Raw genomic sequence first — 16723 nt, forward strand, 5'->3', positions numbered from 1 at the left:
TAAGGTCGACTGACTTTAAGTTTGTAATTTTTTAGAGATTTTTTCTGCAGTTTTCCTCACTTTTGACAGTGATCTTGTACTTTCCAGTCGTCGTTAGATCCCAAATGATCGTTTGACTAGTCTATTACGTGGGTAATTATTGTATCACATTATTCAATTAGTCTATTTCTGCTTGGTAGACTTCTAGATTTCTGCAGATGGATATGGATTCGGTTACCAAGGCCTTAAACACATTTGGGTTTGAAAAAATCGTTCGGATCAGTAATATTGATTTACCACCAAATTTAAAGGAAATTATCATATTTCATCTTTATCAAGCCGAGCAAAAACTTGCCCACCAATCTAAGATAATATCTTGGATATATATATAATATAATTGCTCAAGTAAAATAACGATCATGATAACTCACAAGCAAAGAAATTTAAAATACACAAAAAACAGTGATCAGTAAGAATTTGGGGTAGACATATTCTGCTGATTTGGATCATTCTTTTAAAATTATCAGCATTTTACACAGAATAGATTAAATTTTAACTACCAATTCCCTAAAATGAAAATGTTCATTATGCTTGGGACTGATAAAGATTAATCTCGATGAAAACTGGATTGATGGTATTTGGTTACAATCTTTTATGTTGTACACAAGCTGTCCAGTTAGTTGTTGATCTTTGTAGCAAAGTGATGAACTGTTAAATGTTGTTTTGTCACACTGTCCACTGGTACTAATTCGTAATTTGAAGCCAATTATTCGATTAGAAATATCTACAAAATATAAATCAAGAAGTAAATTAACAAAATAACAACCCGGTTTCCTGAAAAAAGGAAGTCTTGCAAATTTTTTTTATTTTTTTATTTGATACTTGAATTTTGTTTTTAACGAAAAGTCGACAAAGATACTAATTATTCAACGTAAATCAAACTCATTCATTCATTCGTGACTGTCATCAATATTCAGGCCAAACTTGATTTATTGATTGAAAGTCAAAAGCAATTACTCTTCCCTCTTCTCGAAAATCTCTGAAGGCTAATCAAAACAAAGAAGCAAAATAATTTTCGTAAAAATTTGTTGACTCATCATCGGAGACCTGATCAATATATTATATAAATCAAGTATCGCAGAAATCTGTTTAAAACGTGAACGTAGGAGAATATTGTCCTTTTTTATTTTGTACAAACAATATTTATTTACGTAATGAGATTGTGGATTACTTTCGCCTCTAATACCCTCTCATTTTCTTCCGTCCTACTTTTCTGCACCAAGTGGGCTAATGAGTACGGTTAACGCGATGCAGGGTGCAATGTGGGAAATTTTGCCAGGACAGCGGGATCTTAAATGTGCACAGGCTGCAACACACGGGGCCTCGGTTTATTGTTCAATCCAAAAAACTAGACGTGCCTGCATCACTGACAGGGGGGAACTGGGTTAAAAAATCCGATGGTATTATTCGGCCAATGATGGGATTGAACCCAGGTTAGCAAACCACCGTCAAAATTTGAATTCTTTATGACGTAATCTCTTCAATATTGGGCAATATTAATATGAATAGAAAGTAGAAGTGTTCTTATTAATTAATAAATATTAATTTCCAAGACTGATCAGTCACCTGGTAAAGATTATCCGGCAGCAAGATTTTGCATGAGGAAGGTAATTCTATACTTGTCTTTTCATAGAAATATCAAAACAAAACCTGAATCATGTCTCGTTACTCAGAGTTTTTACCCCGGAAATTATGTAATTATTATTGTTCAGTTTAAGTTGCCAAATGTGCTTTGAGAGTTCGGTGCTATTTTCATATTTTTGATGTTTGTAGACATGAGAATAAGTTTTATTCGTCGAACTTCAGTAGGGACACAGGCTGAAAATAGGTCAGTTATCTGAAGATCGTATAGTGTGAAACTCCGAGTAACATGAATCATAGTTTTCAATTTTCCATTTCTAGCTTACCATCCGTCTTTTCAACTAGGTTTTGCTGATAATTATTGATAACATATGAGTAGATTATCTTGATTTCTATTTTTAGCTTTTTTAATCTGGTTTCATTTTCATTCAAATTCCCAAGCTTTTCTGCTCCATTTACCATTCTCGAGAGAACTTGAATTATTTATTACAAACACCAAATAATAAAGCACATAAAGCTTTTTAAACCAGCACTACTTACCCTGTGAACCATTTCTATTATACAAAATTATCTCTCTAAAGTTGCATGTCTTCTTCAAATCAACACACCACCATTCTGTAGTAGCATCAAGAGTGTGCATGATAGAATCATTTGTAAAAATACCATCAACTCCTCTACAGGAATAATATGGAGCTCGCAGTAGACTACTCATCTCAGTTGGTTTGTGGAAAGCGATATTCGTTGGTATCTCATCTATATATAGAGTATATAAGGTTACATGATGTTCCAGGGCCATTTAAACATCCATAAATTTTTGATGTATTTCATCGACCATCCTTTTTTGTCAAAAACAAGAAAGAATGTTGAAATCTTGATCTCCTCGTCGAGTTTCATATGATACTTCCGTGAAATTTACTTAGAACAAATAGCGTAAACCATAATTTGTTATGAACGCTGATACCTTTTAAAAGAGTGCTTCTCTACCCTAATGAGATCCTTCCTCCACTGAAGACTTCTTCCAAATCTTTTGAAATGTATTTCACTCCAAAATTGTATTCAACGATTAACCATGAATGGATAAAAATCGTACTCTACATATCGAGATAGTTCAATGTGACGTTTGTGCCGAATGTTTGTTCACGATGTTCTTATTTTCTGTACGCCAGGGGTCAATTGCAGTCGTAGATCTTCGCTTCCGCCCCCCTCCCCCCCCCCCTCCCAACTCCCCATGGTCTGCCATTTCTTCTCTTGGGAAGGAATTTCTCCTCTGTTGAGGAACACTGTTCTAAAATCTCTACCATATTATTCAATATAGTATGAAAAGACGAATGATAAAGTAAATATAAAATAAAATACTACCTTCAAGAACAACATATATTGCTATTCCTTTGTCAGTTGTTGTCGAATTACAAGGCCAAGCTTCATATAGGTAGCATTGTTGACGTTGTTTATGATAAGCAAATGATGGACGGTAATTTATGAAACTAATTTGTGCACACTTTGTCAAAGTCTTTACAAATATTACATTACTATATCCACCATAACGTTTATCAATTTCATACAAAACAAAAAAATCAGATTTGAAATTCTGTGTAGACACAACACCAGGGAGTATCAAGAAAAACAGTGTAAGTAATTTATAAAAATTCATTGTCTCCTAAGCTCGCTTCATAAAAACAAATCTCCTTCAAACACTAACGAGAGATACCAGACAACTACATTCCTGACAGGCACTAAAATTGATTTTGTTTACTAATTGGGAGTACAATAATGACTTATGATATAAACTGTAGATAAATAAATGACATATTATATTGTATTATATCTTTATACGCCTACTTCAAACGTGGAGTCTATGTTGACGTCACCCATGTATGTTGGTCTGTTTCGAAATGCTCGTCAACTATACAGAAGGCACGATTTGAATTTTTACGAAACCTGTTTAGTATCAAAGCAGAAATTCCCCAGTTTCAGCAATAAAAAATGCTTATTATAATGTCCATGGTTTCTTTTATATTTCAGATTCTGAAGATTCGGAATTATTCTGAATACCTAGTGAATCCTAACGAAAATTAATAAATTCGAAATAATATATGAGTTATGGCCCTTGATCTTTGAAACCCATACACTTTTGAAATCGTTAGAACAGTATAAGGCACAATTTATAAAGAATTTGTCTACATAGATTATCGGAAAATATTGCCTTTTGGTCTCGTAGAAACTCAAGAAGATACACATTTTGACGCTTACATGGCTATAAAAATGGACTTCTATCTGTTGATGTTCTAAAAGCGTTTGAGAGCATTTATCATGATAATTCTTTCATCAAAATACTATCATTTTATAGATTTTTCCGGAAATCCATCGGGTGGTCTAATATATTATTCAATGTGATGCAATGTTCTGTTGTAAACAATAAATTCTCATTCAAATCTTTACTGTATCGACGAGTTTAGTGAAAAATTTTTTAAAAATCTCTTAATCATCCGCCTTCACCTGGCCATCATCCATTAATTTTGAATATTAAATAATGTAGGATGGATTTTCATTGGCTTTCATTAATAATGAATGGTTGGATGTAGCCATATAATTATGTTAATATATTATTGTCTAATAACGAAATAACACGTGGTTGGGTCAAAGCATTAAAATGATGTATAAAAAAATAAAATAAGAGTCTGTTCTTGGTTTATTTTCAAATATCTACATACTAGTATAAAACTGAATTTGAAAGAAATGTGAAAATCGGATTATTTCTAGGTACAGCAGTGAACATGGTTCTTGTACAGATCACACTAGCCTGCAGTTCTCTTCATCAAAGTTATCAGTACAATCATCTACTCCATCACATATTACAGAGTTATCTGTACACAGATTAGCCTCTGGACCCGTGGAGCAGCTGAACTGGAAATCTGCACAGTCTAAAGGTTGAACAGGAAAAAGGCTCAATTAGGTATGTAAGCTATAAATCAAATAACGATATATGTTTTGCCATTTCTAGTGCAAAGGGTCTATCCATTCTCAGCTTTCGGGTACAACTTTTAGCACAACGGTTATCAAGTTAAACCTACGAATTTGTCCGCCATAGGGTTACCATTGCTTTTGATACAGATCCTCCAGTAATTCGGGACGGACCGTGTGCACACTGCATGTCATACCCATCTTCATTAAACCAATTGAGTGCAGAAATGTCCTCATTACTAGAATATTTTAAGAAACAGATGGTCAAGTAAAAAAGGACATGGGCATAAAAATGGACGCAAATATAAACAGAAAAAATCTGTGTACGCTTATGTATAAACCGCTACGCGGATTTATACAGTGTACACAGGTTTTTTCTGTTTATACATCGATAAACTGAAAATATGTTCAGATCATTCCTTAAATAATCAAGAAAATTATTTTGTTACCTCCACATGAACTTTCATCAAGTCCATTTACACATTGATTTTGATCGTCACAAATTTCTATTATTGGTATTGTCTTGTCATCAGTCGAGGAACAAGTAAATTGTAGAGTCACTGAAAGGATAGAGTATAGCGTTATGTTTTTTAATTAAACCCTTTCTCTAGCTTTCCCTAGGTTCAAACTTTCAGTAACGCTGGGCCTGTATATTTTTAGGAGAAGCCAGAGTCTTAATTCTTAGACGTATCAAGTTCCTTATTATTAGCAGCGTGCTGTCTTTTTAACTGTTTCAAAACCAAAATGGAATATTTCTATATCGCTCTACAATTGACATATTGAGCACTATTTTAACAGTGAAAATATTTTATTATTGAAGATATTAGCATAGATAAAGGATATGTTCGATGCAAATGGCGCCTTTCAATCCCTACTTTGAAAACACTTACACCTACATAAACCAAGTACTAACAATCCGAACCGCAAAACGAAACCCGAAATCCAAAACAACATTATTGGCAATACATTGGAAGCAGCTATTGAACTTTCACATGAGGAAGTGTATCAATGTAGTGTAAATAGTATGTGTTACATAATAAAAAAAGTAACATGTGTCCAGAAAATCCCAGTCTGGAACCACGCCCGCCATTGCGGCCAGAGTTAATAAATATTTAGTTTTCGGAGGGTTTGGATTCTCCCAAATGTACAGGCCTAGGGTGGAGCAGACACTTTATTTAGAAATTAGGATTAAGGGTCTTGATATTGGGGTCTCTTCTGTTCTTATTCTGATCTGAAATTAGAATTAGAATACTTACTTATATTATTTTCCTCTGAAGAGCTTTCCGAGCTCGAAGAACTCGAACTAGACGCATTGTAGCCAGTCAACAACATTAGTATTGTAATTGGTTGAAGAAACATCATTTAAGGTTTATTGGAATATGCAGTTATTTCTAGCTGATAAAAAAAGGTTTAAATATATATAAGAGATTTAGTTTTATATAATAAAATACCCGTTCAATGCGTCACGTATGATTTAAGCTTAATGCTGATAGTGAAAAAGTCGGTAGACATCTTGCAAAAATACAGATAGAAGGTAAGGATCAAAACTGCAGATTAGAATAAGCACGTGAACGTGACCAATGGACAGAAATGTGACAATCAAAATTTCTTTTCGTATATAAACTGATCATGACAAAAACTGAAACATGTCTCTTACAAAGGACGAAGAAACGAGATGAAGCATTTAAAGATCTCTTTCATGCGTCATCACTTCCTTGCAGCACATGGTGATACGTAGCTATAGATATTATTTATAGTCAGATAGTTCTATTTTTGAGATAAACATTGAAAATGCATTTGCTCACAATAAAATAAATGATTTACCTTGTGGTGATAATTAGAGACGTTCTGTACTAAACATCAACAACATGTGTAAAGTTTCCACCGTTCGACTTTTATAAAAAATAGTATAATGATGACCATCAATAAGATAATATTATTTGCCCTCAATTGACATTCTGATACAATCTAGTCAAAAGTTTAAAGCGGGATAATTTCTAAGTTGTATTACTTTATTTGTTGGTTTAACCCTTTTAGGATCATAAGACATATTTGTCTAAAATTTATAAAGCCTGTTACAGTATATTTTTTTTAGAAAAATGTTTTATAAACATACATTCTATTAATCCATGCTGTAAGTAGACAAATAATCAAATTTCTTTCGTAATTTATCAATATAAAATGAAAAATATTTATTTGGACGTCCTAGTGGCTCTAAAAGACACATTTACGCCCAATAACACAGGGGAATTTTTGTAGTACTTTCCATTTTTTGTCAAGTTCTCACTGTAAGTGTCGAGGGTTAGATGTGAAAGTGAAAGTATGTGTCTCTCAAAATTACAATTGCACACTGCATGTAGTTGTTCGTCTATCTGAATAATTAACCCTTAAAGTAAAGGAGTCAGACATGATTCACGTCGAGGTTGTAACGATTTATATACTAATTTCGCTCTTGGTTTAATCTTTGAGCTATACATGTATTTATATATTTTCAGACTCGGTGGCTCAACTACCATAGTGATCCCTCCCCCCCCCCCCCCCCATGAATAAAATATCACTTTGCTTTTGATTTAAATTTGACCTTTATTTTCTAAGCTAATGAAATTCCATTACATGTGTAAATATGAGTCATTGGTACGTTACGTTAATTCATATAAACTTCGAAATTTATATCCAATATCTAACAGTTTTATGTCAATATATTTTCATCTCGGGTCATTCTTTAACTTCCAGCAATACATTACAAACTGCGATATGTCTAATAAAAGCACTACGCCAAATACTAGACATATCAAAACAACCCCTGTGGTCCCAACTGTCATTGCAGATGTTCTGTCGTCTGGCGCTGAAACCCGTTTACGCTGAAATGATACAGTTGCTGTTTTATCAACAGAGAGATATTCAACAAGTTCATCTGATTCCTTCTCGACGTTTTCGGCTGTTTTCTTTGCTCTTCTTAAACAAGGGCATCCACATATCTTTTGTCCTGTAAATAACATGGCATAAAATAATCTTAATCAGATTTTCTTCAAGAAATATTTAACGCCCATACAAATTTATACCTATCCCTTCATATTATACTAGACCCGCCACCTTTTATAGCAAAATACATTTTTCTGTCTCGGCTTGTGTTTTTTGCTCTTGATGAACTTAAAAAGGGACCATGATAGTTGTACTTTGTTTTATATTTTTTGTATTATTGATATTTTGATGCTTATTTTGAACGTATTTTAATTATATTATATCTATATTCATTTAATCTTTTCACATTATTGTACCGTTTTAATGTTTGTTATCGACCTATAAAGGACCATGACACCTGTACATTGTTTTATCTGTAAAGTAACATATATCTATACTAAATCTACATTCATTATATATTTCACCTTATTGAACTGTTTTATATTTGTATGCTGCCCACAATGGGCGTATATGTAATAAATCTTATCTAAATAAATAATATCGAGAAAAAGTGGTTGAACACCGTTATACTTCCATCTTTCGTAAGAGCTGGTCAGTGTATAATTTGTATAATTTAAGTTTTCTATCCGTTATCAAAAAATTAAAAAATGGTTATATAATTACTCACTTAAAAAATATTCGGTTGGTGATGTCTGGTATGTTGGGTGTGATGTAGTAATGACTGTACTATTGTTTTGAAGAGTAGCTGAAGAAGTGTCTGAGGCTAATGACATTGTAGAGGTCATATTTTCCGTAATGTAAGTTGTTTCAGACGCAGTTGATGTATGCTGAGTCGTTGAAGGTACTCCAGATGAAGTCGCTTGTGGCGTTATTGTCAATGCTGAAGTTGATGACTTGGTTGTCGTTGTCAATGCAACTACTGATGTCTGAGAGGCTTCTTCATTTTGTGAAACCGATACTGGTAGCGTTGTTGTCGGTGAATGCATCACATTCGATGGCGATGTTTGTGAGACGAAATTAGTTGCTGTTGATGAATAAGAGGTTGTTTCTGGAGTAGACACTGCGGGATCTGTTTTTGGTGATATTGTGTCTATTTTTGACGTTGATGACACTTGTTCAAAGGCCATAGATAAAGTTGTGGATGGGGACGACAAATTGGTAATTTTCGTAGATGTTGATGCAACTGATGATAGCTGGGAGGTTGTTTCTGTCGTCTCTATTTTTGACGTCGGTGACACTCGTTCTGAGGTCGTGGATAAAGTTGAAAGTGGTGATTGGGATAACAAATTGATCATTCTTGAAGATCTTGATGCAACTGATGATAGCTGGGAGGTTGTTTCTGTCGTCTCTATTTTTGACGTCGATGACACTCGTTCCGATGTCGTTGTTAAAGTTGAAAGTGGCGATTGGGATAACAAATTTATAATTTTTGTAGATGTTGATGCAACTGATGATAGCTGGGAGGTTGTTTCAGTCGACGAACGAAGATCTGTTTCTGGCAATATTGTCTCTACTTTCGATGTTGGTGACATTTGTTTTGACACCGTACTTAAAACTGATAAAGGTGTTGATTGAGACTGCGAAGCTTGATCCGACATTGGTTGAGGGGATGGCACAGTTGATATTGATGTTAGTTGGGTTTGGGACGATAACTTTGTAGTTGTAGCTGTTGATTTAGTTATCGTAGAAGATGTGATGTTTGATGTTGCAGGTATCAATAAAGGTGATTGTTCAGGCGTTGTTGATGTAGTGCTATCTGTTACGAATAAATCCGATGGCGATGATGGAGTTGGTTGTTCTTGTGATGTCGATTGTTGCTTTGAAGTAATTGGAGCAGTTGTTCTTGCCGTGTAGGGTGATGTCGGTTCTGTTGAAGAAGAAGGATACTGTGTCAGTGAACACTGTCGTCGAGGATCGTCACTACTGTCTGTATATGGTACATTGGAGGTCCGGATTGTGCCTGGAACAATCAAATAAATAATATAGCTTAAAGCTTGTAGAATTATTTTATACTGAAAATTATTTTTAGCCCGAAAAAACACGTTGACATGTATAATGTAACATTAGAATTAAAAAAAAGAAAAGAAATAGTTTAATGCTTACTGTTGTAACACACTTTTCGATACGTTAAAGTAGTCAAGTCTGTAGTGAAGGTATTTTGTGAAAAATGAATGAAGTCGGTCGGATCATCTGATTCATATATGTAACACATAGAAGGACTCCTGAACAGCACACCATAACAGTTGTCCTGTTGTACCTTACAAATCCGTATACATTCGGTTTTTGTTGCAGTCACATTATAATAAGGTTCATTACTCATAATTGTATGATCCACTTCCATAGTACACGAACCTACAAAAAGTTTATTTGTTTGTTATATTACATAACAACAATTTCTTGACATTATCATAGACAAATTAAATATCATTTTAAAAGCGTTGGCGTTGGATTGAAGACAGACGATACTTTCTTTCGTATAAATAAGCTTAATACGTACCGGTTTCTTTTTGACAAACAAATTCATACTGTTTATAACAGAACATTGTTTTCCAACTGAAGTGATTCCCGTCAATACGGACACACTTTTCTCTACTTTGACGATCGGGCTCTGTTGAGTACCAGTTATCCCATGTTCCCAGTGCACTGTCATCAATCCATTTATATGTATATCCATTAGCAATACGTTTATCAAGATGAAGACCAAACCAGAAGTCGTTACTTAAATTTATATGAAATAAGAGTTTAATGTCCATTTCTTTTGCTCCTTATTGATTGAGTTTCGACAATACTATCGAAACCACACTGCGGATGTAGAGACATAAAATTTCAGAACAGAAATTGCCCATGTAGCTTGAATAAATATAACTTGTCAGACATACGACCAAGTTTCTGTTCAATACTTAAAAATGTTCATTGCAAAAGTAATAAAATTCCTGCTCAAGTAGAATTGTGCTCGTGAACTAATTTTGACTGGTTTTAAGTCAAGGGAAATAACTCAAAAAAGTTTCTCCGAGAAATTGGCTTATTCGAAATTATCTAAGATCTCATGAATATAAATGATCAGGCAAAATTTCATCCATATCGATTGAAAATTCCTATTTCTATTGTGTTCATCATCATTATTCAAATTTATTTAAAATATACTTAAAACTTATAAACGAAATGTAAACAGACTAGAAGGTAAATTTCTCGACAGATTTTAAAGAAATTTAGTGAAATTGTTTATTATTTCCTATGAACCCTATTTAAAATAAAAAAGAGAAAATTCTTGACTGAGTTAGACTAAACTTGGTGAAATTGTTTATCATAATCAAAGGGTGAACCCTATCAAAAATAATAAAAAAAATGTTACTCTCAGAATGTTTTCATCACCTCTTGTTAACCTCCTTGACTTTAATATAGATCATTAGTATAACATGTAAACGATATAGGTTGATGGCTAAGGTGCTTTGCGACTATAATATACTAATTTTAAAGGACACCCTCACTTAAATCAAACCATGACTTACTTTGTCAATGTTCTTTGTAGAAAAATCTTCGTTACGGCCATAGTACCTTGTGTCTTTGCCATCAACAAATCCATGTCATTGTATTTACACGTACAGTATGCGTCATTCCATGACGTTTTAGTTGTAAATATTGTAATGGTCGACTTATTTCTGGCAGAGGCCATGTTGATGCCTATAAACAAAACAGGGAGTTTGTTATTGTTAAGAATAAAGACGAAAGCTTAAAGGAACAGAGTATAGTTCATCCAACTGTTGGTTGTCCTCAATTTAATGGAATTTTCCTTTTTATTCCAGAACCAGAAATTATGGTCAAGATTGGAAACCTAAAACATAATGTATATTGGGGCCTTTTGCTAAAGTTCGAACTGGATCAATTTCAAAGGAGTGAAAAATGACCGTTAATGACTAACAATAGGGGTTAGGCGAATAAACAATGCGTTGAGACTATTGCATAGCCAACTCTCATCCGATAGAATGAAACAAATGTGTAAAAATACGCAAAACAAATAAACATCTGCCATGTTAAGTTGCGACAGCTCTGAAACAAGGGATTTCATACTCCTACATGTGCCATTGTGGACCCCAAGTTCCAAATTGATCTGCCAAAGGTTGATACTATTTACAGATTATAAAGACAGACATTTAACTGTAATGTTCTGTGACGTTTTATTGACCTCTATTTAAAGATACAGTATGCAAAATATTCAACATCGTTAATCACACCTGAAAATATTTCAGTATGCTTTTCATATGTATCTCCATGATTAAACTGAATTTGTTTCAAAAGGGTTAATTTAAAAAAAAGAGAATACTCTTTGGCATAGTTTTGATTTTGGCTTTATAACCTCGATGGCTAATGGCTCGACCTTATTAGTTAAAAGCTAGTAGTAAACCATAAAACTATGTTCCGTTATTTAAAGTTTATGTAAGGTTTTTAAATAGTTTTTGTTAAAAACTTTACGGCTGGATTTTATTACTTAAAACTTTCAGGAGATGCTGATGCTGATGCAAAACAAATTTCGAAATAAAACGGAATGTTCCTTTAAGTAGGCCAAGGTCGCCAAGATCTGCACCGTGCATATGCAACATGTTTCTGCAAGGATATCCCGCCGAAAAAAATATATATGTAATAATTGTATAGCACATTGATTATTTGCATAGTAGCTAAATACATCTGTCACTACAGTAGTCGAAATTGTAATTTTTCAACTAATTGCAAAAGTCAGTCTCTATTCCGGAGACAGTCACAATGTCATTTGTCGAATCGTACCCAACTCGGATTCGCAGTGCCGAACCGCTAAGCGACCGCTGCATGAAGTGGTGCGGTTTAGAGCTACTGTGATTGCCACTCACGAAACTTTGCGAGGAATAACCTGAAACCTAACATCATGGAATCGAGAAGATCGTTAGACAAGCATCGTAGAATTTCCATGAACTCAATGATAGCGCTGTGCAATCGTGATACGATGGCTGCATTTGTTACATTTGACACGACCTGTGTACGCTTTCCTATGACATTTTCACTGGACTCAATGTTTGTAAATATTGTTCTATCCCATTTGGTTTTCGCTGTGCTTTATAGAGTTCTGAATCTAAAAATTCAGCTTGTTATGAGAAATATCCATGTTTATTGGAACGTCTTCGTGGCAGCCATTTTGAAAACAGCCAAAATCTAAATGGTCAACGATATTGTTTAGTTATGTACTTCATTTGGAACAAATATTGCAAATTTGGTGGTTTTCTTTTCAACTATCCGTTCAACTATTAATGCAATATGGATATTTTCTATAGATATAGCGTATTATCAAAACTGTTTAATTGTGAGACTCACCGATGGAAAAAATCAACGTCAGAATGAATTTTTGATATGGTATTTCCAGGTTATTAAGAAAGCATTTAGTAATGTTCAATTCTAATTTGTTTTATTCAATCTAATCCTTGATTTAAATGAAAACCATGTGAAGGGGCCCTGGTGATCGATGATCTCTGTCAGGAATTATACTGTTAAAGTCTCCGTGTTTATATAAATAGTCAAATTAATCGTACACTTTGGAACACTCGTGAGTAATCATTATCAAACGCTTATGTTTTTTGGACAAAATAAATAAAAGAAAATACATACTTACCCCATACCATTAATAATAAAATACAAGAAGTAACTGTGGATCTCATTGCTGTTAGCTGAAATTGACATTTTTCATTTGAAAATTTTTGACGGAAATTTGTTTCTTCAAATAAGTCATGCCCATTGAATGTGTACGTATTTTGAATGGTTTTGCATACGACTGATGGATTAACGAAATTATAATAAATCAGTAATTATTCGACATAAAGTAATAATGCAAAGACAGTAATTACTCGGGGTTCAATTTAGATAGAAAAATTTATTAGCTATTTATCACACTAAATTTAAGTTTTGGCTAATAAAGTTAATAGTAGATTCTCATTTCATAAAAACATTCGACAGCAATTTTAATTTTCCTGTTGTAGAATTTAGATCGATCTTGCCAAAGACTTTAATTCTTTACATTATGGTTATAGAGATCACCCATTTATTAAGATGACAAAAAGGCTTTCCACAAGGAGTTTATGCAGTATAATACACGATTGCAGGGTCGTAACTACATCAAGGCATTTGCCTCATGCCGAGAGTTACATGTACCTGTATATTTATAGATTTGGCAGATTATTTTCATAGAAAATATAGATATTGTTTTGATTCGAAGATCTTGGTGATAAATTTTTATTTTATCTAATCAAAGTTAATATTGGAACGCAAAATGGGTCATTCTGACTCACAAAATTTAATGCGATACCCCTTAAATTAAACTTCAACATTCAAAATGTATATGATGGATGACAGAGACTTCCTCTGCAATGAGATCCAATCATGTTCAAAAGAAAAGTCTTCTTACTCCCTTAGTTGTATTCCATAAAAAAAAAACTTGATTATAGGACTGAAAAAAATCCCTTACCTCTACTCGAAATTTATTATTTAATCTGGAAACTTCTGTTCGTTGGAAGTGAACAAAGAAACTATGATTACTTTATTGCTCTAATGAATATGAATTATTAACCAATTCTAATACAAAGTTGCTCAGGCGACTGACACGAACGATCATAAAAATAACGTCCCAATTAATGTTCCAAATCGTACACTTGGTATTTTTCCATAGGTACAATCCAAACAATAGTATAAATAATATCCACAGTTGAAGGGATGGAATGTCATGTTAGGGCAAAAAAAAGAATGCTGATGTGGAAGGAACGGTATAGGGAAGACGCATAGATATTGCACAAATAACTGATTTGAACAAAAAGAAATGGGAGACGATATCTTACTGAATCCATTATAGAATTCTGATAAAATTAGAAATGATCGTTACTTTAAGCAATCGGGTTACCAGAATTACAGAAGAAGATAATCTTTAACTAGTTGTGTCTTATTAAAAAAACAGCTAGTATCCTGTTTTTGTAATGAATTAGTTAATTATTGAAATATTTTGCTTTAATCAATATATGTGATGATGAAATAAAATCAAATCAATGATTGAAGAATTACTGAAGCAAATCAGATTTACTCATTCATCGATTTGTTTTCCGCGAGTACGTTTTGACACTTGAAGATACTTTATTAGCTTGCTGGACACGATAGTGTGGTATGCTCTAGTCTCATTCTGATCACAGAAAACTGTCATCCTGCCAAGTAATCTGCTAGCAAATTGGACACGATAGTTTGATATGTTCTAGTCTTATTACGATCACAACTTACTGTCATTATGTCAAACAAGCAAGTACTGATAACAGACAATTGACATCGTACCAAACGCAATCACAAGAGTTTGGTATGTTTGGTATTTCCTTTGTCTTGTTTTCAGTTTTCTTATCCAAAACGCTAATTCCATATTGTACATGTAAAAATTGAAAAAAGCACAGTAAATACATTGTATTAAACAAAACATGAAAAACGAACATGAAGAAACACTCTTAGGCAATTTTTCTTCACCAACAAAACTGTTAAGTGTTTCAGTCGGGAAATTCTAGAACTTACTTTCATATCATGTCTGCATTTGTCAATGTTTAACTAGAACAGATGATAATTAGCTTATTGTATCTTATTGAAAATCATATTCTCAATGACTATTTCAGGTTACATCTCTTGAAATTGTGGTATAAATAAAGCCATGGGTGGAAGTCATTCTTGAGGTTCTGCTTCATTGATCAAAGTTTTTCCAGCTAATGAGATGGAAACAGTATCCAGTAGGTACCACCTGTGCATGAACGCAGTAGGCGTAGCCGTTTCCCATGTTAAGTGTCTTCACGCCATAGTGATTACGTAGCGTATGTTTGCTAATAATGAAAGTGGTAGCATGAGAGTTGTGTTCGAAACTATGATCAACATTTTTTATTAGCATTCGCAACTGTATCGCTGCTATACTAACTAACACTGCCTCTCTACAAACTCTACGGGGCCAGGTCAATTTAATCTTAATTTCAATTAAACTGACTGACGAGAATGACATGAAAGTGAGAACTTTTATTATATTCAGAATGAACGCCTATGGTTAAGTAATTCGATAGCACCTCCAGGTAAAGATTGTATGGTACTGAAAAGGTTCAGTACAGATTAAAAACCATTAAGTCTGCAGGGTCAAGGTTGTTTCATGACTGACAGATTCAGTTACCTGACAGAATAGAACAACTAATTGTTCAACTATTTCATTCTATCTACAAAGCCCCACACCCCCCTCCACCCTTTAACAGTTCAAAAATTTTCAAATCCCATGCCTCGAGTTAAGTCAGATATGATGTCTTTACTTTAAAATAACAACTAACAAGTGTTTGCCTAGCAAGATTCGCCCACTTCCCTGATAAAACTGTCATCAAGGGCAGTCACCAAACTATTTCAATTCGTACGAAAAATCTAACTTGCCAAAGATATTGTTGATTTAAACCAACACAAAATTATCTCCTCTATCGCGCTCACAAGCAACATTTTACAGAAAATTGTTAAAATCAGATGACATCTTATGTATTTATGAAAACTGTAGTAACTATTGTGTTCACAAACAAAGTCAAGGGCAATAACTCTAAAACTGTTCAGCGAAAAATCGTTATATTCGAACTTGACCAAGATATCATCAATATAAATGATCAAACCACATTTCATTAAAATCACATGAAAACTGTAGGCTTATGTGTTCACAAACAAATTTCGACGCGTTGTCTGGTTATATTTGGAGGATTAGCTTGGTGAGCCGAGCTGGCTTGGTTTGCCGGGTAACTCTGACCTGACGGATGCCACTCTAGTCAATTTCTACGGATTTACTCAAATGCGTTTATAAAGAAGGCGGACCAGCAGTAACAGAGTCAAAGGATTAACTTAAGTCATCGTCGCTTTGTCACGTGAAGATCAATGTTGTCTAAGAAAAAGATAGGAAATAACCTTTATTGCCTTGTTATCCACTTTGGCCCAAATGTATATATTGCCCAAAGCATATCAGATAGACCACAATAAGTAGTTTTTAAAACAAATTGTTGGACTGTTGAACCTCATCTAAACATAATGATAATGTTTATAAAGTTCATTAATAATTAATCTACAATCATTCAAAGTATTTAAAACTATGGGAAGTAATACTAATAAGATTCCAAATATTCCCAAAATTTTACACGATGTTCGTTGATTGGACACCGAGTATAATTTACGT

General features: G+C 33.7%; 2 protein-coding genes across 2 annotated transcripts; both read right to left on the bottom strand.

Annotated features, from left to right (window-relative positions):
• Nucleotides 1-524: 524 nt before the first annotated feature.
• LOTGIDRAFT_174517 (hypothetical protein) lies at nucleotides 525-2332 on the bottom strand (the record flags this gene model as incomplete). The annotated part of the gene is made up of 2 exons (XM_009053849.1): nucleotides 525-763; nucleotides 2161-2332. The coding sequence occupies 2 exons, from the start codon at nucleotides 2330-2332 to the stop codon at nucleotides 525-527; spliced, it is 411 nt and encodes a 136-aa protein (XP_009052097.1).
• A 5159-nt stretch (nucleotides 2333-7491) lies between these two features.
• Nucleotides 7492-13184, bottom strand: LOTGIDRAFT_174518 (hypothetical protein; the record flags this gene model as incomplete). The annotated part of the gene is made up of 6 exons (XM_009053850.1): nucleotides 7492-7567; nucleotides 9157-9463; nucleotides 9739-9855; nucleotides 10001-10221; nucleotides 11013-11184; nucleotides 13139-13184. The coding sequence occupies 6 exons, from the start codon at nucleotides 13182-13184 to the stop codon at nucleotides 7492-7494; spliced, it is 939 nt and encodes a 312-aa protein (XP_009052098.1).
• Nucleotides 13185-16723: the final 3539 nt, after the last annotated feature.

The sequence above is a fragment of the Lottia gigantea genome (genome assembly GCF_000327385.1).
Source record: "Lottia gigantea unplaced genomic scaffold LOTGIsca_200, whole genome shotgun sequence".
In the NCBI taxonomy this organism is placed as follows: Eukaryota; Metazoa; Mollusca; class Gastropoda; family Lottiidae; genus Lottia; species Lottia gigantea.